This window comes from Leptosomus discolor, chromosome 13 (genome assembly GCF_034619465.1).
Source record: "Leptosomus discolor isolate bLepDis1 chromosome 13, bLepDis1.hap2, whole genome shotgun sequence".
NCBI lineage: Eukaryota > Metazoa > Chordata > Aves > Leptosomiformes > Leptosomidae > Leptosomus > Leptosomus discolor.
The window spans coordinates 20,147,513-20,174,211 of NC_141403.1; the positions used below are offsets into that span (position 1 = coordinate 20,147,513).

The 26,699-nt window shown below is 44.2% G+C and overlaps 1 protein-coding gene across 1 annotated transcript in view; it reads left to right on the forward strand.

The window, feature by feature from the left end:
* Positions 1-26,699, forward strand: part of CABLES1 (Cdk5 and Abl enzyme substrate 1) — a 69,685-nt gene that overhangs the window by 28,851 nt on the left and 14,135 nt on the right. Inside the window, exons 2-5 of the mRNA XM_086472650.1 lie at positions 5,951-6,022; positions 8,298-8,390; positions 15,015-15,092; positions 25,390-25,489. Coding sequence (XP_086328776.1) covers positions 5,951-6,022; positions 8,298-8,390; positions 15,015-15,092; positions 25,390-25,489 — 343 coding nt within the window. The remainder of the gene's footprint in view (positions 1-5,950; positions 6,023-8,297; positions 8,391-15,014; positions 15,093-25,389; positions 25,490-26,699) is intronic.

Consider the following 26,699-nt stretch of genomic DNA (forward strand, 5'->3'; position numbering starts at 1 on the left):
GACGAAGGGGCTGGGGCTGCTGGGGACAGGGCATTGCCTGTGTCTGGCAGCTCTCTGCCGACTGCCTGCTCCCCTGGCCGAGGAGAGAGCCGGTAGCTGCTTTTCTGTTCATATCCAAATCCTAACTCCAAAGGAGTTAGGGAGGAGAATGGTAAATGTACCTTATCCAAAACTCGAAGAGTTGCTTGCAAGATATGTTTGTGGCCAGCTGTGTATGTGCTGCAGGAACTAAAATACTGAACAACTAGGGTTTGTTGGGGACTGCAGACTAGAACTGCAGTTTATATATATGTATTTACTTGTAATATATAATATATATATATTTACTTTTAATTTTTTTTTTCTTTGCATTCTAGCACCTACAAGCCTGATGTTAGGTGTCATTGAATACTATCCTTGTTTTCCTTTTAGTATTCAAGTCATTTGGTGCTGAAGGGAACAATATGAAGCACAGTGGAAAAATAGTCCTAGGTTGCTGTTTCTCTAGAGGTAGGATCAAGGTGTTGCTCTGCCTGGTTTGACCTGTGGGAGCTGCGTGTCCAGAGCATGTTTTGGTAACTCCCCAGGGAGTGTTTGCAAAGGACTAGGTTGGCTTTTGGGCAAGAGCTCCTCTTTGAGTGTAGAGCTGGCACCTTTCAGAAGGGTAGATGGATGGCAGAAGAAAACCCTCCACTTGCACCTCTAGGCAGGCCGTAAGGTGTCCTTACAGGTATCCTGATCTCATTCCCCATTGCTGCGAGTTTTATAATGACTTTTCTTTCCATTCACTTTATGTACGTATTTCAGGTGGTCTTCTTGCACGTAGAATACGTCTTTTGTGATTAAGACACAGTGAAAATAAGGAATTCAACATTTTCCAAGTGCCAAGCAGTCTTGTGCTTTTCTGATGCTCCCAAGGCACAGTATTAGAAACACGGTTGTGACCAGAACGTAATAGCCCTGATGGTTGTGCCTCACGGCTCTTGTGCATACACGTTCGGTTTTCCTGGCCACCTGAAGGGAAGGGGTGACCCAGTGAACTACCAGCAGTCTTCAGCTGCTGAAACATCTTTGCCCTCCCAGGTTCTCCCATCAGCGTTAACACAGTCGGCAGACGTTCAGATGATCAGCGCTTGTGGATCCCGTCATCGCTGCATCTCTGAAGAGATTCAGTTGTCTCAGACAAAGTGGAGAAGCTTGTCCTGAGGGATGCTTTTGTTCTGGGAGCCAGCGGCACCCACACTACTGGCTTCAGCCATTGTAGGTCTGTAATCTTAAAAGAAGGAGGGGGGATCTACACCAGCAACTCTCACAAAAATTAGGCGTATTTAAAATACAGCTTTTTCTTCCTGGTTTTGTAGCTGTGCTAGAAAGTCATTACACATGGATTTATTTTTCCTTATCTTATGGATTATCATCGGCTTCCTTCCTTCCTTCCTGGATGAATTTATCCACTCTTCTGATTGCAGCTCCACTTTTTTTATCACCTCCTGTCTATGGGGCTTAAGATTTTGTATGTTTAACATAATTGAGCTGAGTATTTTGCAGCAATTGACAGTGAAGATAATTTTCCACCAATTGATGGGTTGGTTGTGGTGAATCTTTTTGCAATCTACTCACTTTGTCTATTTGCTGTTTTGGTTACAGATCTGCTTTATTTTATTCGTCCTTGTATTTTATTTCTTTTTTTTGTCCTTGTATTTTACTGTGTTTTTGCAACTGAGTTACGTATTAATCTGACTTTGGAGAGGGGAAACGGAGACATTTTAGTTTTTAAGGAACTTCCACAGAGATTGAGACAGCTGGTCAAAGATAAATCCAGTACGCAAACAGGGTCACGAATGTCTTAGAAAACAGCCGTTTAAAGTACTAGGACATCAAATATCTCTTTAGTCTCCTTCATTGGACTGGGCTTTGAATTTGATTGTAGGGTATTGATTATTTCTGGTCTCATGTAACAATTGCACAGGGAACAGGGAGGAAACAGAAAGAAATATTTCAGGTAGGTGTTAAAGGGAAAGTGGTATTACTTGGTTTTAAAACAAACCAAATCTGTAAGTTGCATGAGACTGCGACTGACAATGTCCTGCAGGCGCTGATTGTTAGAACTAGGACATCATCATCTTTCCAGAGCTAAACTGCTTTCTTCAGTGTACATGGGGTGTGGGGAGAGTTCGATATACCTAGGATGTGATAGTTAAACTATGAGGAATTTTTTTAAGGCTTTTCATGAACTAGGAAAATAAACATTTTTACCGAAACATCTTAAATTTCGTTATTAAGGGCAATTGTATTTTAGTGTGTGTTAGCTGGCTGACATTTACTCTGCACAAGTTTGAAAGCATTTTGTATCGAAAATGCATCTGCCTAAAGACATATGCCAAAGAGTGAATCCTGTACGAGTCACATAGTGCTGTTTTGTTTTGGTCTGCGTATACTCTTCCTTAACAATGGATGGATTTTCCACTAATTATTATTGAAATGGGACATTTTTTATTATAAAATCGGTATCACCACAGCTTTACATCACAATGATGGTGATGTGTGATGTAGAACAGTTTGGGTTATTTCAGTGCAGGTGTCTACATATGCCAGCTACTATAGCACATTAATCAATTTTTTGAAAAATAACCCTTTTAGAAGTTATATAGACAAGGCCTGACTGCTTGCCTGAAGAAAGATGATAAATTAATTTAAATATTAAAGACCAGTTGAGGTGATTAATTTTTAATTAAGACAATGAAAAACTGGTTTTGCTTCTATTCCTGGAACACCCTTTCAAAAGCTTTGCTTTTCCGAAATTGTTTTTTTCCTATGTGTGTGGCACAGGATGTGACTTGGTTCACAGCAGGTAGGTTCATTAGTTGGCATTTCTGGTATAATATCCAGCTGTGGAAAGCTTATAAAATACTGGTATTTAGGTCATCTTAATTACGCCTCAAAACAAAGATTTGAGATAAAGTGGAATAATTGCACATACCTCATGGTGGCTGAGATTCTTCCGTGAAAAGAGGGTGCAATTCCTGGGCACTGTGAACTGATTTCAGCAGAGCTGTTGCAGCTCTGCTTCGTCGGTGCTCCTGTGATTGTACAGGGAGCCGAACCGATTAAAACTAATGATTTTGAGGAGAGTTTTGATTTGATTTGATTTTGAGAGGCAGTTTTCAGCTGTCTTGGGTGCTGGACTGGATATCTTCACTCTCACTGCTACCGATGCCAGCACAGGGAGGGGATTGGGCTGGGGCAGCCCCCATTTATATCACTGCAGGCTTCTGTGTGACCCATGCTTCTTCATTGCTGGTATTGGGGGGGGGTTATTTGCTTTCTGCCTTCCTTCCTTCCTGGATGAATTTATGCAGTCATGCTTATGTTCACACTAGTTGAGAGGGAGCTCAAGTATCAGTCCTTCACTCCCAAGTTTGAATGAGCAAAGAGCTTCCCCCCATCTTTGTGCAGACTCACTTGCAATGTTAGGTCCCCAAAATACTGCAAAATCACTACAGTTGAAAATCACTGTTGGCTCTTCTGTGCCAAGAGGGGTGGCAGTGATTCCCATCCAGGCTGTGTTGCATTCAAGGTTAGCAAGCAAGAACCAGGAGGCAGCATCTCTGGTGCTGGGTTTGAGAAGTTGTGATCAGCAAGGGAAATGAGAGGAATCTGAACAGTCATCAGGCAACTGGATGACCAGCCTTTGAAGCTGCCGTGGAGCCGATGAAGTGCAGTTGCGTGTATTTCTGCTAACAGATGCATCTGCCTTAATAACAGATGCAAATGTAGGATCTTCAAATCCATCTCTACCAAGCCATTGGCAATGAAGTTGAGGTTGGTGCATAACTTTGGGCAAGGAGAGGCTTGGGGGAGGGTCGCAGTGCTGGCTGGAATATGCATCTGGTGCTGTACAAGAGCCGCACGGCATCTAACAGACATCTAGGGGAAACACTGTGTGACTAGTTTGATAAATTCAATACGAAAAAGGTGGCACGGTTGCACTGTTGTTTATCATCTAACAACACCCTAAGTATGCTTTTGGTGTAACATCACAAGATGGGAGGGTACCATCATTTAAGTGTGTTATTAAGCTAATGATGTATAAAGAGGTATTAAAAAGCAACAGCTATCATTTTCTATATCAGCAGTACTGGTGGTTGAAACTTCCAACGTTTGTTTATTGGCCAGCATAACTGAAAATGGGGTGGGAGCCCCTCCTGATCTGAATTTCTCCCTATAAGAGCATCTCTGTGTCCTCTGACTGTGGATGGAGCCGAGGGAGCGCCCGTGGGTGCAGGAGACAGATGTTTAGTCTCTTCTTCCATGTCCGCACCAGGAAGTTCAGCACATCCTGAAATGCAGACTTGATTTTTTCTTAGCATTTTGAAGGTGTATCCTATCTTGCACCAGATCTTCTAAAATTCTAGTTTAGACAAAGCCTGAGGGGATTTAGGTTTGCATATTTTCCTAAGAGGATTACGCTTCACACTTAGTTGCTCTATAAATTGTTTGAAGGTTTTTTATGATTTTCTAAGTACACAAAAAGCCGCATACGCATTCAGACTGTCCTGAAATGTGTTGATTGGGGGTTAGCGATAGAAATCTGGTGTTTGAACTAGTAGTAAACTGAATCACTGAATCTCAGGGTTATTCTGAACTGAAAAGCATTTTGGTAATCAGATTTGCAGCACGGCTGCAGGAACAGTTGTAGCAGCACAACTGGAGGGGCTAGCAAATTGCAAGAAGGATTAGAAGCTGCTTACGCTGACATCAGAGAAAACAATTTATCGTGAAAATGCAGCCCAGGAGTAAATTAATGAGCACCCTTCCAAGCACGAGGGTGCTCATCACACATTGAGATTCTAGAAACTCGTTACTTGCAGATCAAGGGAGTAAGGCAGCTCAGTGGGAAGGGTATTAAGGTAATTGGGAAAGAAATAGTGGTAGTCTATGATGACTTCTGTCATTTGAGTTCGTACTCGTAAAATCACCGGCGAGGTATTGTACACCTCCGCGGTGGCCCCTAGGAGCCGTGGGTGCCGACACCCCTCATGGTAGCCGGGTGCTGCGGCCCAGCGCCTTCGCTCCGCTGGCTGTCGCAGCTGTTGAACACCCACCAACGGGCTTAATTTCTCGTTATGTGCCTGCAGGTGGGCTGTATTTACGGTGGGGTTTGGAGGGCTGGGAGCAGCTCCTTGTTTTGTGCTGCCGTTGGGCTGTTTGGAGGTGGTGCAGCAGCAACTGCTGCTAGAACCAAGCTTGTACCTGGGCTTCTTCCCTGCCCGCTAGAAGGTTGGAAACTTGAAATGCCAAGATTTCCTTACTTCATTTCACTGAAGGTGGAGGAGGGGTCTGACTCGGTCATAGGAAACTGGCTTAAAACAGGACTAAACTCATTTGTGCTGCTCAAAGGGATGGTCAGAGCTCCCTTTTAAATTGCTGGTTTGTGCCCAGTGCTGCTGGCTCCGTCGTCTTTCTTCAGTTGCTCCTTTCAGGAGCGATGAGATGGACATCACTGAATAATGAGTGGCATTTATTTGGTGAAAAGGGCGAGGGGCAAAGAGAAGTGTCTCCTGTGGCAGTGTGAATGACAGGCAGTCTCTGTGGGTCTACGTCTGTGTTATCTTATCAAAGAGCTGTACTTGTAGTGTTGCAAGCTACACTACAGCAAATGTGGGACTGGTGTTAGGTGGGTGTTAAACCCTCGAAGGAAGGAGAACCTGAAAGCACAAACTGAGGAGGAGCTGGTGGGAAGTTTCAACTTCTGTTCTGCTGTAGAAGCTTATATGGAGTGAGTTTGCTTCTGGTTGGAATCAGATAGATGTAGTAAGATAAGCAGAATAGAACAAAATGTATTAATATCCAAACTTACAGCTTGTCTGTAAGTGATCGGTGGTTTGAGAGCTTTTCTAAATAACAGCTCTGAGGACTTTCACATGACCTCTAACCCACGGTAATCTTCTGTGTTCTGTTTTCTCTGCAGACGTCGGCTGATCTCCCAGCGATCTTCTCTGGAGACTCTGGAGGACATCGAGGAAAATGCCCCACTGCGGAGGTTATTTTATTTACTCTCTCTCTGGTTGCTTGTCTGTAAGGCACATGCACGGACAGACTTGCTGTCCCTGCGCACGTTGGAAAGTAGCTGGGTTTTTCCACATTAAGATCTTCTTCATAGTGGGTAAAGTAAAACCTCGTGCACCCTGCAGGGTAGTAGGTGACATGAATTACACAGTCCCTGGCTTTAGGTTATTAAATAAAAAGTCAGTATTTAAATAAAGTGTCAGGAAATAAAATGTCGGATTTGATTAACAAGAGTTTAGCTGTCACTAACAGGAGTGACTAGCCTCTAACGTACTTTAAAAGGTAAGTACAGCTGGTTTAATAAAGTAAGCTTTTTAAGGCTAGTGTTTTTAGTATTCCTATCTTTTATGGATTTTTTTTGTTCTCTCAGCACACACAGTCTTCTTTCGGTGACCAGCATTAATGCCTTTCTGTGTTGGCTGGTAGGTTCATGACTGCTACCTCACTAATAAATCTGCCCCCATCCTTGTTATATTGGCAGCTTCAGTGCAGTTTTATTTCTGCATCCAGGAGGTCACAGCTTCTCTGGGGACTGCAGTAATTAGTCACTAGGCAGTCCTCTGGGGTGATGGAAAATGGAGCAACTGCTTGACAGTTCAGAAGCAGGGGGATCAGTAATCTGACCAGTGCATGGTATGCTTCCAGGTCAGCTGTTGGGCAAGGCAGCAGCTTGCTTTTGAATGTCCCTTTATCTTGGGACCTGTAATCCAGCTGGTTTATACTGATGTTTAGCCTATAGCCTTGTTTATCCACATGCAGATTGTCTGCCTCTCCCCACCTCGAAGCAAAGACTTAATAGCAGAGGCTGTACCAACTGGCCTGTTACCAAGACTCCATTATTTTTGCCAAGCTTACTGTTGAATGCTTACCAGCATATTATGAAGCATTCTCGTAAAGGATTCAAACATGTATAATTGGCAAAAGATATAAACAAAGTATGGTTTGCAAGGCAGTGTTTTTACTTACTAATTTGCAGAATTGGTGGTAGAACCTCTCTCTTGGTAGGATTTTCCCGTGAAGAAGCTAACAAGGCTAATTGCAACCAGAGGGTGACGGAATCTCAAGGATTTTACTCAGAGGAGGAAGGCAGAAATGGCAAAGTGATGGAGTGTGCCCTTGCAGCATGATGGCGTTTGATTACAGCAGTGGGGACTGGCAGTCCCTGGTGGCTTGGGACTGGTGGTCTATGGTTTCAGTCCAACAGAAGGACCTCTTGGGGTTGGGAAGCTGCTGAACTCTGCCTGTGCATGGGAGAGGATGGGAAAAATAGATTAGGGAGGCTCAACACAGAGGTACTGTGCTGGTCCTGTGCGCCGGCGGAGGATGCTCGTCCCTTAGCTCCCACGGAGGATGCAGCGGCTGCAGTCCAGCAGCCCTGGCCGCTCAGCGAGCGCCGGGGTTTCCTCCGGTGCCTGTGCGCCGTGCTGTGCCTTGCAACAAAACAGCACTGAGATGAAACAGAGAAAGCTTTCACAGGCGTTGTGGTTTCAGCTGATTAAAAAGTGCAAGGCTGGAAGGGGGGAGGATATTGCTGTTTGTCTCATCTCTCCTCCCTCTGGCAATTTCTTTCTCTAACTGCAATTTAAAAAGTGCGTTCAGATGTAAAATAGATTTAAGGATTAATGTTTTGAAGAAAATTTTGTTGTTGTGTTGTTTTTCTTTTTTTTTTTTTTTTTTTTTTTTCCCCCCTGAGGTAATTTATTTTTTTTTCAGTTGTTTTGTACACTGTCAGAAATGTGAAAAGTAATATTTAGAGTTAAAAGCAAATAGGAATTATCCTTTCAAATGAGAGATTTTAAGTCTTTCTAAAATTAAAACAAGAAAGAACTTTTCTTAATAGCAGAGGAGGATACAAAAGTGTGGGTGTTGGTGTGAGGGGGAAAATTGTATATTTACCAGGTTTTGGTTTAGTTTAATTTTTTTTCCTCTGAAAGCTTGGGCTAAGCTGTCACGGCAGATTAGAGGAAGTTTTCTTTTGCTGAGATTTTTTTTATGATGTGTTTTTTTGTGCGAAGGGAGGGGTGGTGGTGACTTTTCTTATTTTAAATATTTTTTTTTTATTTGAGCTGTCGCATTTCCAGACTTATTGTCTTTATTGTTCTTGCTGATTCCTAACATGGGGTGACTTGAATCATTTGTCTTGTCTTTCCTTCCTGCCTTTGTGTAGACTTCTTGGCCGTACAGCCGGGAACTGAGTACTTTTATTTTTTTCTCCCTCCCACCACCCCACCCCCCGATTTATTTTTCAGATGTCGGACACTCTCAGGATCACCCAGACCAAAGAACTTTAAGAAGGTTCATTTTATCAAGAACATGCGGCAGCACGATACCAGAAATGGCAGGTACTGTGCATCCAAAGGCTGCTCCTGCAAAGGCAATCCCTGGGGCGCGGGGGAAGGGGAGGGTCAGCATCCCCGTGCAAGAGCGCAGCGTGCCATTGCCACTTACCGCATACCGCCTGCGTAGTAGTGGCCTTTAAAATAGTCGGTGAAAGTGCAGGCTACAAAGCACGCTCCTTCTTCAGGTGAAATACGAGTCAATGGAAGTGCTAGCCCATGGATTTTTAAGATCTCTGTCTCCTTAATACAAATAACTTGCATAAAATGAAAATCAGTCGGAGTAAACTAGGGATAATCTGGTTGCATTTCTTCGAGGGTAGTGCCAGGTGTGAGAGGGGCGCATGGCCGAACCTGCCTGGAGCAAGTTTAGCAGTGGCTGAATGACATTTCAACATCTAGTCGTGGGTGTAAGGGTAGGCACCAGGCTAGCTGGGTTGTCAGGGCTGCCTGTGGCGGCAGGCTTCCTGGACAAGCAACTCAAAAAACCAGCTTCAGGGAGCAGCAGCAGGGACTTCCCTCACTGCAAAGGCACGGTGCCTGTCGTGGTGTTCCCATCGGCAAAATAGGTTCTTTATTGCAGCATCATCCGTCTCAGAAGTGAATTTCCCCACATGCCTCATGATTTTATTTTTGTCCTTCCAAACTTGAATAGGTTTTAACTAGATTACCCTGAACAGGTTGCATGTAGACTAAACCATCCCACTGAGAGTTGACCCTTGCACTTACATGTTCTCATACAACTGCCATGGGTGAGAACCATGTAGGTGCCTGTGGACCGATTTGTGCATGTAGCCTCTGGTTTCCATCAAAAAACATGGAACCAGGTCAATATACGTTGAACCACAGGTTTTATGAACTGAATTCTGGTAGGTGTTTTCCTGACGTTTGTGCTCACACGTATAATTAAATGAAGTGAAAGACAGTAATCAACGTAAATACTGCAGAAGGTGGCCCTGAGAGATGATGGCTTTTTAGAAACAGCTTTTGTAGCAAACAGACGCGTGCAGAACTGTTGACTTAACTGTTGTCTGACTAGCAGCTGATTATTGTCTTTACAACAAATACGTGTGGAATCAAACACTGAAAAGCAGCCCTCTAATTTTAGTCTGTTTTGTGCATAAATATATGTACACTCTGGGAATTTCTTATAGCAAGAAATACTTATTCATAAAGTATTATGCAAATTACACAGACAATGAGTAATTTGTGAGATGCATATTAAAAATACATCCATAAACTTGATGGAAATACTACCTGTGAAAAAATGAAAAATATTTGATTTGTGAGCTCTTTTCTCCATCTGTTGCAAAAAAGTATTTGTAGGATATATCCTAGCATTTTATCTTAGTTTACGTATAAGTCATTACATCTGATAACATAACTGAATATTTTTCTTGCTGAGAAAACAATGAGTAAGCTTCTGTTATTCAACTGGCTTCTTATCTTTATCAGCAGACACAGTTTTCCAGAATATTTCCATAATTGTAATAAAGATCCCTTTATCTAGAACATGGATACAATAAGAATAAGAGACACAGTTTTGAAAATGCTTTTTGTCCTATGGACAAAGAGCTGTAGCAATATTAGCTAAAAATAAAATGCAAAGTCAACACTTTGTGTCGCCCCTCAGGCCAGCTATGTCTAGCAGTAAGTAATCGTACCCTGTTTTTCCAAGGGGTCTGGATGCTGTTGCAGTCACTGAAGTTAATAGACATTTTGGATGAAAAGGGCCTCAGGTAGATCTCATTTATGTATTCTTCGTAAAATCAACAGTTTCTGAATACCTTAAGACCTTGAAAGCTGGTGTCCTCCCTGGTTCGCTGTGACATGGAGGAGCGCAGGTATTGCAATGGATAGAAAACCCTCCTGGGGCTCTTTCCCATGGCGGCTCGTGTGTGCTCGTGCAGGACACAGGCACTGAGCTGGGCTGGAGTCAGGTTCTCTGAGCTCTGACCGAAACCCCTGAGCCTTCTGTCGCAGCGTGTCAGCCTTTCACTTAACTTGAGGAACCCAGCTTTCAAACATCTATACAGAATGTATTTTTGAGTGGTGAATTTGATAACTGGGCTTTAAAATAGCTTGCGCTTTCAATAATTGTTTCACTGGCTTGTGACTGTGAGTGTCACAGCAAAGAAAACTGCAGTGTGGATGATAGCTCAGGGCTCCTTTCTCTGGTAACGACCTTTATTTGCAGCTCTCAACCTGTAAGGTAACATGGCCTTGTCCTGCGGCGCTGTGAGCTCTTCCCCTCGCAGCCCTGGGCAGCGCTGAGCAACGATCCTCTGGGTCCAGCCTTCAGCAGTCCAGCAGTAAGGCAGGACCGGCTGTGGTTAAAATAAGAGTTCAGCTATTTAGCACAGACTGCAGTTTATCAGCTAGTCCTTGTAAAGCTTCCTGTTGATGGTTCTGTGCACTGGTTAAACCAGTTTCTTTGGTTTTGTAGGACATGGCTTATTGAGGGAGCTGGAAAATTAGGTTTCCAAGACTGTGTTGCCAAAGCAGTCTTGTAAAACAGCACAAAATAAATTTTCCCATTAAAAGACAAGTCAGACCTAACATACAAATTAGCACAGGTAGACACCAGCGTGTGGTTTCACCCACTTTACTCAGCAGGTTTATTGGTGGTATTTTCCATAAACTGTGAAGCAGAAGATTCCCTATCTAGCAGAAACAGGCCACCGAAACAGCAACCTGAGCCAGCTGAACAAACAATTCATGGTGAGAATGGGACAAGACTATTTCTAGAGTCATCCTGTATAGCAGATACAAAAGCAGTAAAACAATGCTCCTCTCCCAGCTGCTGCCATCGCTTTCTCAACTTTTGTGTTAGTGCACAGTTCTAAGCCAAGGCCGAACGCCACCCATGGGCCATGAAAGGTCTCTTTCACTGCCCTTTTCACTGTGGAAATGCACACACATGCACTGTAAGAGGCTGACTATTTGCAGTGTCCTCACAGTTCATAATTATTCTCAGCCACCTTCCAATAGCCCCAACATGAACTTGGAAGACTCCGAAATGGTGGCTGCTACCCAGACAGCGTCCACGGGTTGTGTGTTCACCTTTGCACGCAGGGCAGCAAAGCCCCGCTAGTCAAACATCGTCAATCAGGGATGAGAAAACAGGCTGCGGTATTCCTCATGTGTGTGGTACCTGTGATGTGTAGCACGTTGTCTGACTGCAGCCTTTTGGTGACACACGATCAAACCTAGACCAGATGCTAAAGAAAACAAACATTATTCTCCTTCAAGTCAAGTGAATTACTGATTCTGTTGAGAGCCTTGCGCTCAGTCAGGTTTTGTAGTTTCGTAGCATACATCTCATTAAAGCAATTGGAAGATTAGCTTTTACAGTCTCAGACAGGTGCACATTGTAAGACCTCTCTTGCAAAATAATGGTTGCTCTGAATCGTAGTAATTAGTACAACTTCTTGGTGAACTGTGAGAATTAGAGAGTGAAAACCGTTTCATGAAGTAGTTTTAAATATGTCTAGGTGGCACGATGGCAGTCAGGCCAAGTAAACGTGCTCTGACTCAAGCTGCTTCTGATGTCGGACATAGCTCATTCAGAGCTGCACCGGATTGTAGATGCCCTTTGTTGAAGAGCTGAAGTCCAGGAAAATGCTTCTCTTTCAAGCAATAATTCAGTTTTCTTGAACAGCAACAGGCTTCCACCACACCTTGTTCTCCAAAACGTACTTTGTGACAAGTTTTTTGACTTTCTGCTCCAGCAAACCATTGCAGACCCTCCAAATTTTTTTGTTTTCCACGCATCTCATCAGACCTCTAAATAAAATGCTGTTTTATCCCTCTGTGATGAGCTTCTGACCGCTGCCTTCCCTGCTTCTCTTCCAGTCCAGCTCCTAAGGCTGTTTTGCACCAGCCCCCTCCAGCAGCTCTGCAGATGAGGTTTTGTGGCATCCTGGCAGTGGAGGCCGTGGGCCCCTCTCCTGCCCTGCCTGGAGATCTTTACTATGTAAAGAGAGTCACCCAATTTATGGAAAGAGAAGCGATGTTTGGGTACCAAGGGAAAGAAATCTGAAAAAACTAGAGGCTGGGCTGGTGCTTTTTGTTTCCTTTCTGATCTGATTCCTTCTGATACACACAACAAGTTTTCTGTGGTAACTTCCCACTGTTGTCTCTGCTTGTGGACGTGGAAACACCAGTTTGTTTTTCTTTAAGAGTTGGGGTCTTTTTTTTAGGGAGATGTAGGGCGTTGGTGGAAGAGCTGTATTTCCAGAAGCAACCAGAGGAAGTAGGAGAAACGCACTTAGTGGGTACTGTGGTTTTCCGAATTCAGAGATGCTTTCTGATGTCAGCCTTGAAATCTGTGCCAAGTTTCATACATCAGCAAACAAGGCTTCCAGTGAACAAGCAAGCTGTTGTGAGGAGCAACCATTCAGCAATAAGCAGTGGCAAGCACAAAATTAATCATATGCCGTGGGTTTTTTTTGCTTGTGGATTGCTTTTCTCAAATGTGAGAGAAGATTTGCCCGTGCTCTATTACTTACTGCTGCACCATAAGACCATCTTACAGGATCTGAGATATTTAGCATAGGTTAGGGTTGTTATAGCATCCAGGCAAACAATGCAATTGTACTTTATCTGCTGCAGGAGAACTTCCTAATAAAATAATGTTTATTATTAGAAACCCTCCTTTATTAAAGGATAAATACCACTTTGCTTTTAAACGTGCTTTTAAGGAAGAAAACACTATTGCTGTAATAGAATGATCCAAGAGAAGAAAAATTGATCATTCTGTATTTTTCCAAGCATTACATGCAGCAGCTCTCTTGGGGATCTAAACCTCTTCCAAGAATGATGACTAAGCTGGTCTCTTAAGGAAACAGCGTTTCAATAACAGCGTAACTGGTACGAGATTTATACGTACATATGGTGGTTTTATAGCTTGCTAGGGTTTGTTGTCCAGCTTTGACCAGTGTAGGACAAAGGATGAAAATTTTGGGTGAAATCCTCACATAAAGATCTGTGGCACATAATGTCAGAAAAGTCAATGTTGGAGAGCAGAGCAAGGAAGTGCAATAGCCCTGACAGCCAACCTGGCAGTAGGTCCTAGCATTGGAACCACAAGTAGAGATTTTTAGAAAGGTGAAACATCAGTAGATTCTAACGCTAATCAGATCAGAAGATGGCACAAACTGGCATCACCATGTCTTAGAGGAATTTGAGGGGCTTCAGCCTGTTGGCCAACTTCAGAGGGAAGAAGCGTCTTCTTAGTGTACATTGTACGGTTGTCAGTGTCCTGAAGGTAATAGGGAAAGAGGGTATATTTGTAAACAGTCAGGTTTTTATTGGCATTTTATATCTTTAACATCTTGATCAAGCTTCTCTTGGCTTCTTGGCAATCTGCATCTCCCAAAACTATAGTACTGTAGCTAGTGGCAGTCCTCACAGTTCTATGGAAAGTGGGTCTTGGCCTCAAGATGGTTTTGATGTCGCATAATGATATGTTAGAGCTTGAAGGCTAGATGTGATAGTGTGGCTTTAAAACAGATAGGTTGCTCTAAGGTACGTGATTTAATGCCACACAGTGACTTTGCAGATGATGCAGAGATTTGGAGACGGGTTAAAAATACAAGGCGTTTGCTGTAAGAGTGGCCTGGATTCTGAGATAAGGTCAGTGCAGGCAGATGATGTATGCTTTCATGTAGCCAAATCTTGAGCTACCTGCCTGTAAGGAATGAAGGCAAGCCATGCTTACAGGAGGAGGGGTTCAGCCCTGACAGTTAGTGACTGAGGTAGACGTGGTGCTGGAGGAGAAGGGGTGAGGAGCTGTGGGATCAGTCATGCCTGGGTGTCAATGCAACATCATAGCCAAGAGGGCTGATGTGATTACCGAGCGCAGAGGCTGGTGGGTCATCAGAGCTAGACACTGATCTTAAAGGTAAGACTGAAAGATGTGGTGTTTGTATCTGCCATCTGTGCAACTGCTGAGGCCAGTGATGCTGCCCAGAGACCAAGAAGGGTGGTGGGGAAAAAACGGAAAAGACTGAAGGAGGAACCTGGAAAACAGGGAAAGGATCTGAAACCTTATGATAATAGCAAACTTTGACTTCCTCCACAAATCAGACTATTTCAGGAACAGGAAGCTGGAAGTCAAGGGAGTCCTTTGGTTTAGCAGAGAAAGGTCATGACCAGCAGCTGGAAATTCTTGTCCGATAAATGCGGACTCCAAGTCAGCCACAGAGTTGTGGTGTGTGTCACACGTGGTTGGTGGTGTGTGTCACAGCTGGGCTGCTGCCGCGCTTGTCCATTTAGTTTCAGCCATAGTGGTGACTTGTCAGAACAGCACCGTGCCTCTCTGGGTGGACTCATTTCACTAGGACTCCTTTCACTAGAAAAAAATCTCTCCGGAATAGTCTTCCTAGCGAGCCCGTAGAGGGGATGGGACTCCACTACTCATTCGCTGTGTAACGTATGGCACAGGCTTCAGCACTTCTGTAAAGACTCAGTAGCGCGATACCCTACCTGTGAGAGGAGGGAGAAACCATCCGTCCTGGAAGTTTTATGATTACGAATTCCTCAATGGTAACATCTGTTGCTTTGCTTATTGTGGTGGGATTTTAAAATTTTAGTCTTTGATTTCTTTTATTTTCTTTTATATTTTAGAATAGTCCTTATCAGCAGCAGAAGATCCTTCTGTAGCATATTTTCAGTGCTGCCATATCGAGACTGTACCCAAGTCGGGTATGTATATTTATACATGTACTACATAGTCTTTCTGGGCCTGCATGTAGACCTGCTTAACGGACAGCAGCATGATGGAGGCTAACGCTTTTACGTATCTGCTCTGAGAAGAGATAAATGCACTTCGATATATTTGCCTTGTGGAACATTACCAGCTTAAAACTACGGCTCTCAGTCCCCGGTTTGTTTGTATGTGTGTGTCTTTGATTATTAAACTGGAGAAAACTACCCCCCTGAAATCAATGTTCTTGAAAAATTCACTGTTTTTATTGTTTCTTCTGATTTCACTCATCTTTGACAGAACGAGTACTCTAGACAGCACAACTTTTATTTTATAAGCAGTCTTAGCTTTCTCATTCTCCCATGCAAACATGGTGCTACTGTATCTGGATTTTCAGAACTATAGAGAAATGCTTGGATTTAAACATAGTACCTTTTTGTTGTACGTTTAGCCATTGGTGGGATCATTCAGTCAGTGAAAACGGATTATTTTGGCCACAATACCATATGGGTTCTTAGCTGGTGTAAGTGATGTCCACGGAGCATCCCTCAACGTGCTGAGACACTAGACCTCAGACAGAAAAGTTGATTCAGATTGAAGCAGTTCTCCAAAGACTTGAGAAAGCTTTTTACCCTTTCACTGAAGCCACAGAAGTGGAAGAAACTTATTTGGCTGCAAGCTGTTGTCTGGCAGGCTCTGGGGCATGGCTCGCTGGGTACCTTCGGAGGCACAGTGCAAGGTTGGGAAGGGTAGCGTTGGTCGGTGACAGCTCTGTGCCCCTGGGGCCGAGGAGCAAAGCGTGGCCACCATGGCTGATTGCCGGAGAGCTGAGAGTTGCCTGTATTGTGGTTGGCTCAGTGCCTGCAGGGCACAAAATTTGCAGGAAATATTCAGCTGATATGCTGAGGTTGGTTTGAAAGACCCCCAAATCTTCTAAAGTCAAATTTATCCAGTGCATAAAAGATAAATTTGGCTCATATTTTTCAGCCATCTATTTAATTCTGGAGAATGATTTGCTACAAGCTGCCTGTACATCAGTAATTCAAAACAAAGGGAGATTATTTTTAATGCACAAAGGAAAGGAGGCACCTTTGTAGGAGAGTTGACTTGCTCTCCTGTCTCTTACAGTAAATTTTTTCCCTTAATTAAACTGGGATGACACATCAGGCAAATTCTTGACAGACTGGAAGCTTTGTTCGTTCTTCTTGGGTACACTGTCATTCATTTATGGTCATTGCCCTGTGGAAATTGCCTCTTTATTGAAAATTGAATGTATTTTGAAATGCTGGTGACTGCCTATACCTTCTAAATTACAGCAGTAATGAGCCCAGCTGCAAACCTAAATATTATTTCAGCATGTAATGTCTTGTACCATGCTTGCGCAGCCAGACGGGCATGAGATGAGAAGGTAGCAAGTGCCAGTACAAAACAATCCAGCCCTGTTCCCTTTGCTAAAAAAGCCAAGATTAAATTAAAAAAATGCCCTCTGTCTTTCTTCCAGAGCATCAGAGGAAGAGAGAAACAATTCAGTGGCACCTCCTTCCAGGAGCAGCTGGTGCAAAGAACAGATGAGGCAGTATAGCATAAACTGTAGCCACTCTGTTCAGGCTGCACAGTGCTTGCTTACTTCGTTGCACATTTTGGATGTGTGGTAGGAGGGGGAGAGACACTGGTACCCTTTTGAAGTCCTGTAGTGACAGCATCCTTTAGCTTTGCTTTCTCTGAATCTCTGGATTGCTGATGTCTGTCCCCAGGCAAGATGTCCTAACTGGTTTATGTTCTGCAAACATTACTCAATAATTTATGAAAAGAAACAGATTGTTGCGGGCAACCACGGGCACATCTGCAGTTAGACCGGAGTAAGCCGTGGCAGGAGTGGGAGAGCGGGGTGGATGTGTGTGCAGGGGGGGACTATTCCATGTGAGAGGAGCACATGGTGGAGCTGCTGCTGCTTCTCCACCTCTGCTCTGACTCGTGGGCACTGTGGACGGTGAGGAAATCTCCAGGCACGGCTGTGTTTTGGGGAGGCTGCCAGCCCCGGTTATATTGTAGGCAGCACAGAAGAGCTCTACTGTATCAGTGCTGGCAGCTAAACTGCACTGACTGATCCGTTTTAAAAACCTGTCTGAAAGGCAGTTCCTACAGTCGCAGATGAACTGTGTACTTGGTCAGGGTGGATGGGGCAGCGTCACCCCTCACCAGCGAGGTGCGAGCCACGTGCTCTATACTGTGGCGCGCGCTTGCCCACCCTCCGTGCTCAGGTCAAGCTACAATAGCAAGAACCGTCCCCGAACCCCCAAACCGTGTTTTTAAGTGGTTGTACAAATACAAATGGAGGTCTCGGGGGGGTGGGGAGGAAAGCCGTGGAAGTACATGAGAGGATGAAGTTTGAGCTGTCCCCTGGAATACATTTCCCAAATCCCCCTCCCCAGCAGCTGGGCAGCTGCCAGCTCACCAGAGTGCGGCTGGCAGCAGGCTTTTGAAGGGAAATGTGCTCCAGAGCAGTGCAGAGGCTGATAGGGTTTTTTTAATCTGTGGTTTCAGAAGGATGATCTGGTGGTACTTGCTGGGCTGAGAAGGAAGGGCACTGTGTGCCTGGGGGAATTACTTTCTCTAGTTTTCTCAGTTACGCCGAAGAGGAGCAAAAAATACAAAGCAGAGAGTGGCGTGGTGGGGACAAAAAAGTCATGAAGTAATCACTAAAATTTTCTGTCCTCAAAATTTTGTCCCTACCTTGTATCTGATGGAAACTTAATGCTTTAGCTTACAGTGCTTTTGTGCAAGAGAAAAGGGGAGAATTAAAACTAGATTGACAAAAGTGTTGGGATGTGTTATCTCCTCCTGGAGTCACTGAGAGGCAGGTACTTTTGTGGATCTGGGCCATAAATTCTCTCCAGTTCTGGCTGCGTTAAGATTGCTGGCGTCTTTGCTGGTGGCATGAAGACAGGCACAGCTTCACCTGTTTCTATGGCCAAGAGGAGGGTAATGGGCAGCACAAGAGCTTACTTTCCTTCCCCCCCGTAGGCCAGCGGAGCAGCTGTGAGAGCAGACATGGCCAAGTGAAAGCAATGTAAGGAAGGCAACACTGCAAGTCAGGCGCTGAAAGAGGCCCTGAGCATCTTGCTTGCTGTCTGCCCTTGGCCCCCAGTGTCCTGCGGTGTTACAGCCCAAAGTCCTCAGACTCTCCACAAGGTTTAGTGGTGGCATAGGGCAGTGACGAGAGGGTTGCCCTGGGCTGAGAGCACTGTAATGATGTTACTGCCTCTGTTGTTAAATTAACAGACACAAGCTCTCGTTATCATTACAGGCTGATCTGCAGAGGCAGGTAATGCCAAAGGATCCAGCAACACCAATAATGCTTGGCTTTGGTTATGTTTTTATGAAATACAAAGTCGTTGTGCGATGCACAGGTTAGAGGCAGGGCTATTCAAGTGCTAGTGGTGGTACTGCAGGATTGGTTGTGCAGTTGGTACTCTTTTTTTTCAATGTATGGGTAATCTTCATGGCTAAAGGCTATTCACGATCCAGAATTTTTCTGCTGAACGCATTCTGGCTCACCTTTGAAACATGCATGCTGTTACCACACAGAGATTTTGCAGTAAAGTTTACAAACAAAACATGTGCATGAGGAGATGCAGCAGTGTCTACTGAACCTTTTTTACCATCGTGGAGAGATAGTTGTGCTTTATAAAAATTGTTTCTCCTCTCCTTTCTCACCATTCACTGATGTTATACTATGGATCATGCAGGCACCCCAGTATTCTTTAGTAATACTTACAAATTTGAAGCATCCTATACAATGTTATGCTAATACTATTCCTCAAGTTCCTCTTTCTTATTTAAATAAGAAAAAGATGGAAGAGCTACTTTGTCAAGGGTATTGAAACTGGATGTCTGCTCAGCATCCAGTGTATATCTTCCTTGCAGGACATGAGAATTAGTCCCCATCTCGTTCTGCAGATGGACAGAAAATGGGAGGCAGTGACAGCTATCAGAGGTGCACCTTCTGCAACCCCTGAGCTGCTGTGGCAGACACCTCCTTTGTCAAAGGTAGTCACGGTGGAAACTCACAGCGAGTGGAGTTGAGCCTTGGTGCTGTTCATCTGCCAGGACAGGGGGAGATACCTGTGGTCACTAGCAAATAGCTCCCCCACCACACATGCACTCAGCACGTGCACGTACACACGGATGCTGTCCTGGTCTAGGCGCTTAGAGGGGATTTGTGTCGTGGCAGGCCAAAGAGTGGAGCCATTTGCAGATGGATTAAACCAGACTTGAAGGAATTATTCATTTGGAGATGGGCTCCAGGTGGTTTGAGGTGAATTTCAGCCCTTTGAGACGGGAGCTGGGGATCAGACACAGCAGATCGTAGCCTTTTAGCCATGAGGCAGGTCATGCTCCGGGTGCTAGGGTCACTGCGCGTGTCCCCAGAGAGGAACTGTTACGGCCAGGCTTTCCCTTGCAGCCAGCACAGGGAGCGTGTCTGCAGGTTTCTGCCCACGCCACTCCCCAGCATGGTCTGTGCAAGGGCGCTCTGTGGACGCTCCATGTCACCCCAGCCAGGATGGAGAAGGACGAGGTTCAGCTCTGCCTCCAGGTAGCTACCCTGGAAAAGGCAGATTTCCTGGGCAGGGGAAGAAGGGAACCCATTCTCTGTTGCTTGCCTGCTCTTGGAGCTTCTCTAAGCACCAGTTCTGCTTCAGCTTCCAAGGAGATGGTACCACTCTGGCAGTCCTCATGGATGTTGTCGGAGTCTCTCCATGTGGCCCGTGGGACGTGGTGGCCTTCAGGAAGGCTCTGCATGTGTGTGCAGCCAACTGAGAGCAATCCAGATATCATTGGTATTTTAAGGATTTTTGAAAAAGGCGATGGCAATGTATGTCTGACACTGTTAGAGGTGTTATAAAGGAGGAAGAAGGGACTCTACTGTCTTTCCCCCCAGGAGAAGAAGGTAATGCAGTTAGTTGGGTTTATAGTTCTGTTGTGGGTTTTTTCTTTGGCACGCATCATTATGGTTCATCATTCAAAAACGTGGTTTTGAAAAGGGACTTTTTAGGCTTGTTTTTTCTTAATGGCAAAAACATTCACAGGTTGAAATAGTACCTATTCTGATGATACTTTGTTTTGTGATGTTCTAAGAACCTTTTAAGAGCTTCCAAGTTCCTGTGAATTCCTGCCCAGAAGATGAATCTGGAGGACCTGGGGGAGGAGGAGAGCTGTCAGTGTCGCACAGATGTGGCGCTGTTACACGGCTGGTCTTACATTCTGCTCTCGGCTGCTGGGCTCACAGTGACTGGCTGCCGTTGGGGCTGGAGGTGATGAGCTACAGGACAGAAAATTCAGGGCATCAGGTAGTGCATGTCCTTATAAAACCAGCCAATTCACCCCATCTTTTATTCTTCATGGCATTGAAGTCATTAAGTGCCTAGAAACTTACCTGCAGCAGGCATAGCTGCTGAATATTGCTGTCTTGACAAGAATATAGGTATTCATCTGACTAAGCTTGCCTCCAGTTAAGGGAAGTAATGCAATATGAGTAATTGAATGGATTGAAGCCCAGGAAACAGACCGTTCTCCTGAAGTAAAGCAGCAAGTCGTTAGATAAAAAGAATTTGTGTCCTTCTCAGAAACGCTGCAAACCAGCTTCATCCAGTTTCTAAAGATAAATCACTGCTGAATTTAACTTTGAATTTAACTAAGTGCTGGCCAGAACGCTAATGAGTTCAGTGATGCTGAGAGCAAGGGTTTTTGATACCATCACCCCAAATAACATGTAGCCGTAATGATCAGTGAGTCCATAGGCGAGGCATTCCCAAGGGCCTTCGTTACCTAAACTTTGAAATCTTTGTTCATCTTCAGTGTTTAAACTGGGTAGGAAAGTCATATGCGAAATGAGGCAGAAAGAAGCATTGAGGTGAGGCTGTCTCACACGCCGCACCCCTGCTGTCAGTTATTTGGCAGGTCGGGTAACCAGCATTGCAGTGAGTGTGGAAAATGGGAATATTTACAGGAGAAATAAGAGCATCTAAATTGCTGTAAGGATAGTAGCAGTAAGCACACAGCAAAGCGGGGTACTCTGTTACGTCCTTCAGATTTGCTACCAAGTTCTGTGCTATTCTTCCCCAATGGATTTTGTATGTGAGGCGATTTTGATTAGGTCCTCAATCTTGAGTGCTTTTCCTGAGCATTTATCTTTCTGTAGGCCTGGGGAAGAATAACTGTCTGGTTTTAGCCGATAATAGGGAAACTGAAATACCCCTGCTTTTCTTTACCATTGCCCATTTTCCCTGCTTCTCCCAAATTGAACGCAAAACAAAAACCAAGTGTGTATTAGCTTTACAGAAAGACACATAATTCTGGGGGGTTTTTTACACAACAGGACACTTCAAAACTAATCATCTCGTATATGAATTTTATAGAGCCACCATTGCTCATTTTTGTGAGCTGCCCTGTTCCCTTAGTTTGAAATTAAGCGACGAATTTCCAAAAGGCAATAGGATTAAATTTTGAACTGTTACTTTCTGTTGGGCAGGACCTCAGGACAAGAGCTGATGTGCTGACACCTGAATATGTTTGGAGAGAGAAAGAGCTATCTTCCCAGGAGTTTTTCCACCTCCTCTCCCTGTAAATTGCCGGTGGAGTTGTTGTTCTAGCAACACTAATGGCAGTTAGGATCTGAAAGCTCTCAATCAATTAAAGCAGGCAGTCTCCGGCAGCGGGAGATTGCTGCTGGACTGGCTGGCAGCGCATCTTTCCCAAAGTTGTCATTGTCCTTATCCCTATAAACAGAGATTATAAGTAGAATTTTTTTTACAGTGACAGATAAGAACAGTATCTTTTCTTGATGTCTCATGAACCACCTTCGCTTTTAGAACAAAATCTCAACAGTCAGGGATCACTAAGCGTAAAATACAGACACAAAAGGCTTACATCTCTAAATAACAATTAGCAGATCCCTTTTTGCAATAAGCAAAAGGCTTCTTAATGTATCTAGAAATCTATTTAATATTTAATGGACTACTAAATTATTCACAAGTTAAAGTGTTCAACTGTTGCTGTCATTTAAAGAGCAAGTGCCCAGCAGGAGTCTTGCGTGGGGCTTTGTAGATCACTTCAAAGCATAGCATTTGGTTCGTTAAAGAAATGTTACACTTCCAAAGCATAGCATCCAATTTATATTCTGTTAATCCTGACCTGACTAATAAAAAATGCGCTGAGATTTCCTGTGTTGCTTATCTACCTGCTCAGTAAAACTTGGCACCGTCCCACCACAAATTTGGGATCCCAAGTCATCCGGTACTCTGTGAGCTCTGTAAAGTGGGCACACTTGCGGTTTTTTCTACAGTCCTGGGTAACTAAAACAATACGCTTAGTTTTGAGTGTAGTTTATAACAGTGCTCAGCTTTCTGGAATGATATGCATGAACAGGCTGTCTAGAGCTTGACATTGATGTAAATCAGAGTAAACTCCCTAAACCTTGTCAGAAGCTGGGCTCTAGGGTTTTTTGCTTCCTAAGGAAATGTCATCCCTGATCTTCTCATTTCTTCAAGCTTTCCCCACTCAAATAAATTGAAAGTAGAAAAATTACGTTCCCATGATTTGTTTTTGGGTTTTGGTGTCTGCCTGAATCCCTTGAAAACTTTGTTAAAAAGCACTTTTGCAAAGTAAGATAGGAAAACCAAAAATGAGGAAACAGAGGAAGGAAGTTTTCTTCACTTAAAAGCCTCTTTGGCAAGGACCATCTTTCCTACTCTGCATTTTGTAAGCACCTTTTACTACTGGATATTGGCTTGTGCAGTTCCTCAGTCCCATCAGTAATCTACATAAGTTAAACACAGTGAAAGCTTGATTTTATTTTTTTTTATATATATATAAAGCACCTGTCCTCCGTATGCTCCTGCCCCACGGGGCCCATTGACCGTGGTGCCACACGAGGCCATGTGGCCTGAAGAACTTGGTGGCAGTGGTTGGCAGCGCTGGTGTGATGGCTGTACCCAAACAACCATCCTGACTGTTCCCCAGGCAGATTCACCCGTTTGGAGAGGGCAAAGCAGAGGCATCCCCCAGGTCTTTCCTAGCTGCTCTTGGGATTTTGGGGCTGTGGGGAGGAAGCAGCTCTGCTGGGGCTGCCCCAGCAGCAGGGTGGCAGCCCGTGGGCTTGCTCTCCCAGCAAGACCTTTGCTGAGGCATTTGTGAACTTTTTGTCTGTAATGGGAGGGAGAAAAATTCAAGGCTTATCCTGCAAAAGCTTAACTAGCTTGCTGTTGGTTGTAGTGACAGGGAACTCAAAAAGGATACAGTAAAGTGGGCTAGGAATTTCTTACTGGGTGTTCGCCAAGATCTTTTACCAGTGAGAGGAGGATGTGTGTAAGCTAGGATGAGCCTTTCAATTTAAATGCTGATAAGAAACTGCACATTGTTTAGTACTGATTTTCCTCAAGAGTTTAATTCTCTGTTTTATGGACAAGTTTCTTGCCAAGTAGTAATATTTTATCGCTCTGTTTTATAACACAAGCAATCATATACTGCCTAGAAATACAGAGTGTATGTAGCAGAGAGAAGGACTCTAAGTAGCCCTTGCAAAACACCTAGGATGAAGGAGAATGACTGCAGTGTTGTTCACAGGGTCCTGAAGGTAAAGTCTTCTTTAGAAACAACAGAAAGATGGGAAAATGGGGGCATTAATGTCCATCGATCTTCAGCTAATGTCCAGGAATCATTCCCTTGTGTGCTCGTATGTGCCAGCTGACCCTGCTTCCAGAGCACTGATTTCTTTTCAGTCCCCAGAGTTGCTCTTTTTTTTTTTTTTAAAGCTGCTGTGCTGACTCTTCAAAGGGTGCTAGATTTTCATTTGTTGACTTACAGTAGAGTTATCTATCCTTGTCTATTAGTTGCATAGAGAAATTTCTCCATGACTTGTTTCAAAATCGTAACGGCATTATTTCTTACCCTGTGTCTGTTAGGTTTTGGGTAGAAGGAAAATACACTGTTCTGGTACTATTTCAGGTAATTCAGGGGTTGGGGGCTTCCTCAGGCGGTGTGTTTGCTTTATAGATAAGGCCTACGGAAATGGTTACTATTTGGCATTTATCTCTATGAGAAATAGTTCCTTTAAGCACATTCTGCACAAGAGCGGGGAGGCTAATCCCATGCCTCTGACAGAGGGTTATTTTTACATAATTATTTGTCCAGCCCCTCAGTAACGTGATATCAGGAAACGAGAATGATAATGTGGCACTGTGCTAAGCGAATTGTTGGGATTAGAAACTCGATACAGTCTTTTCCTTTATCACAGAAGTATGTTTTCCAGCAGATAGACGTGTTGGATTTTTCCAGCAGTAAGGCACATGATTTATTGCAGACTCACCAATTGCCATGTTTTAGAGTGACAGGTTGGAAAGGGAAGACAAGGAAAGAGGGTGTGCAGAGACACAGTAGGAGATAGCCCAGCCTTACAATCAGGTGAAGAGCCTGCAGGGCTTCTCCCTGCCTCAGTGTCAGCATCTCTTCCCCACAGATTTTTAAGCACATGCTTGGACCTCAGCAGAAATCAGGCAGGAAAATATTGCGAGATAAATACTCTGGAGTGGTATACAGCTGTCATTTGTGGAGCGCAAATTCACTCACAGTCTTTTTTGCCTTCACGCGCATTTTGATCGTGAGGCTAACGTGGGGTTCAGCCTGGTTGTCTCGGGCATCTCATTTACCTCCAAGTGTAAGATGCCACGTGGGTCGGTCCTTCTAAAGCAGATCCCCAGGTTTCCATCCTGAGGCAATGGGGAGCTGGGTTTCTCCTGCTGGCCTCCAGCAGGAAGGTCACTGGGCTCTGGACACTCTCCTGCACTTGGAGGAGCAGGAATCCATCCCGGAGGCTTTCACAGGCAGTTACCTCTGTCTGACGGCGCAGGGAGATGTGGGTTTGTGCTCTGGGAGCATCTGTCTGCTGGATACGTGGCAGTCAAGTGTTCAAGCTAGATTGTTGGATCTCATCTCAAGTGAATATGACTTCCAGTTCCTTCCCGGTGGCAGGTTCTGTCAGAGGCACCCAATGGTGGGGAACCTTGCTCTGCACCATAAGCGGGGTATGGGGTGCAACCTGGAACAAAGTGGGGGTTTTCTCTGTAATGTGTTTTAGACAACACAAGTGCTGCCCGTAGGAAAAGTTGTCTGGTCTGTGCTTTGCATTGGCATGTTTGAATTAATGCTGCTACCTTATTTCAGCACAGCATTGGGAGGCGGAAGGTGAACAAGGCACGTGTATTAAAAGCTGTTTCTGCTCTGGCTTCTGTTTCCCAGGGATATGAAGATGGATGGTGGACGCCAGTGCCATTCTACTGGAGTGTGTCTGAAAGAGATAATTGGTCTTGAAGGTGTGGAGCTTGGAGCGGATGGGAAGGTGGGGATGCTTCGGTTCCTACTCCCTCAGATTTTATGTAATAAGGGAAAAAATGGCTTAACTAATAACAAGCACAAATATAAATTACGACATGCAGTGTAACACAGTCGTTAAAGCACAGTATGTGCCAACTGTAAATAAGCTTAGCAGAAATTCAGGAGGACTGCCCAAGCTGTCAATGCAAACAACTCTGTCTCCTTGGAAGAATTTGCCTCTGGCAAAACCTGAGTCTGTAAAGCATTACTGAATTGCGCAGCCTTCCCCTGGCCCTCGCAGGAGGTATCGCTGCAGAGTATATTGTCAGGGGCTTCAGAATAATTTCTGGTGAGAGCTCCAAGCTGTAATTGTGTTTGCTCTCAATTTTATTTAATAAAATAAATTTTGCTTCACAGTATATTTTTCCAAAGAGCAGGAACACAGTAGTACAAAGCTGATGAGTATTTCAAAATCCAAGAGTGCTTTCACTTGGATAGAATAAGCAATTAGGAATCTTTAGGGAAAGTGATGTGTTTTAAATAAATACATAGAGGAGAGACAATTTTAATCATAAATGAAAACATTTTTTGCTGAAAGCCTGATTATTTTTTTTTTCACAGTGCAGTTTAGCCAGTCTGCTGCCATGTATGGATTTAAAGGCCCTAGGTCAATGCTGCTACACATGCTGTGCTCACCTAACCGGGTGTCAAGCCAGACCACAGGCTGTAAATTCCTGAGGGCAATCTGACTGCTTATAAATAAAGGAAAGCTCACATGTTTTATTTGATACCTGTTCTGACCTCCTGGTAAACCAGTATAGAGTCTGAGAGTCTTTTTTTTTTTTTTTTCTTCAATATAATGTTATTTTTGGACAATAAACTTACAAGGTGTAGCCTATTCCTGGCCAAGGGTACAAGCAGAGAATCAGTACGCTCTAAAAATAATTTTGTCACAAGTTACTAATTCACAGTTAGTCCATGTTGGGAGGTAGTAAATGATCTTCCACAACCGTTGCTATAATCTGGAGCTCACTTACAACACCAATAAGACTCTGCCAGACAAAATCCTAAAGGAGAAAAATACCAGAGAAAGTGCTTAAGTTCAGCAGCGTTCAAGTGATTTGTCGCTGGCAGATCTGTGCTGAGGGACCTGGATAGATGATGCTGTTTCAGTAAAGAAGCAGCTGAAATCTGCTGCAGAGAAGGCCCCCTGAAAAAAACCCAACCAAACTGGC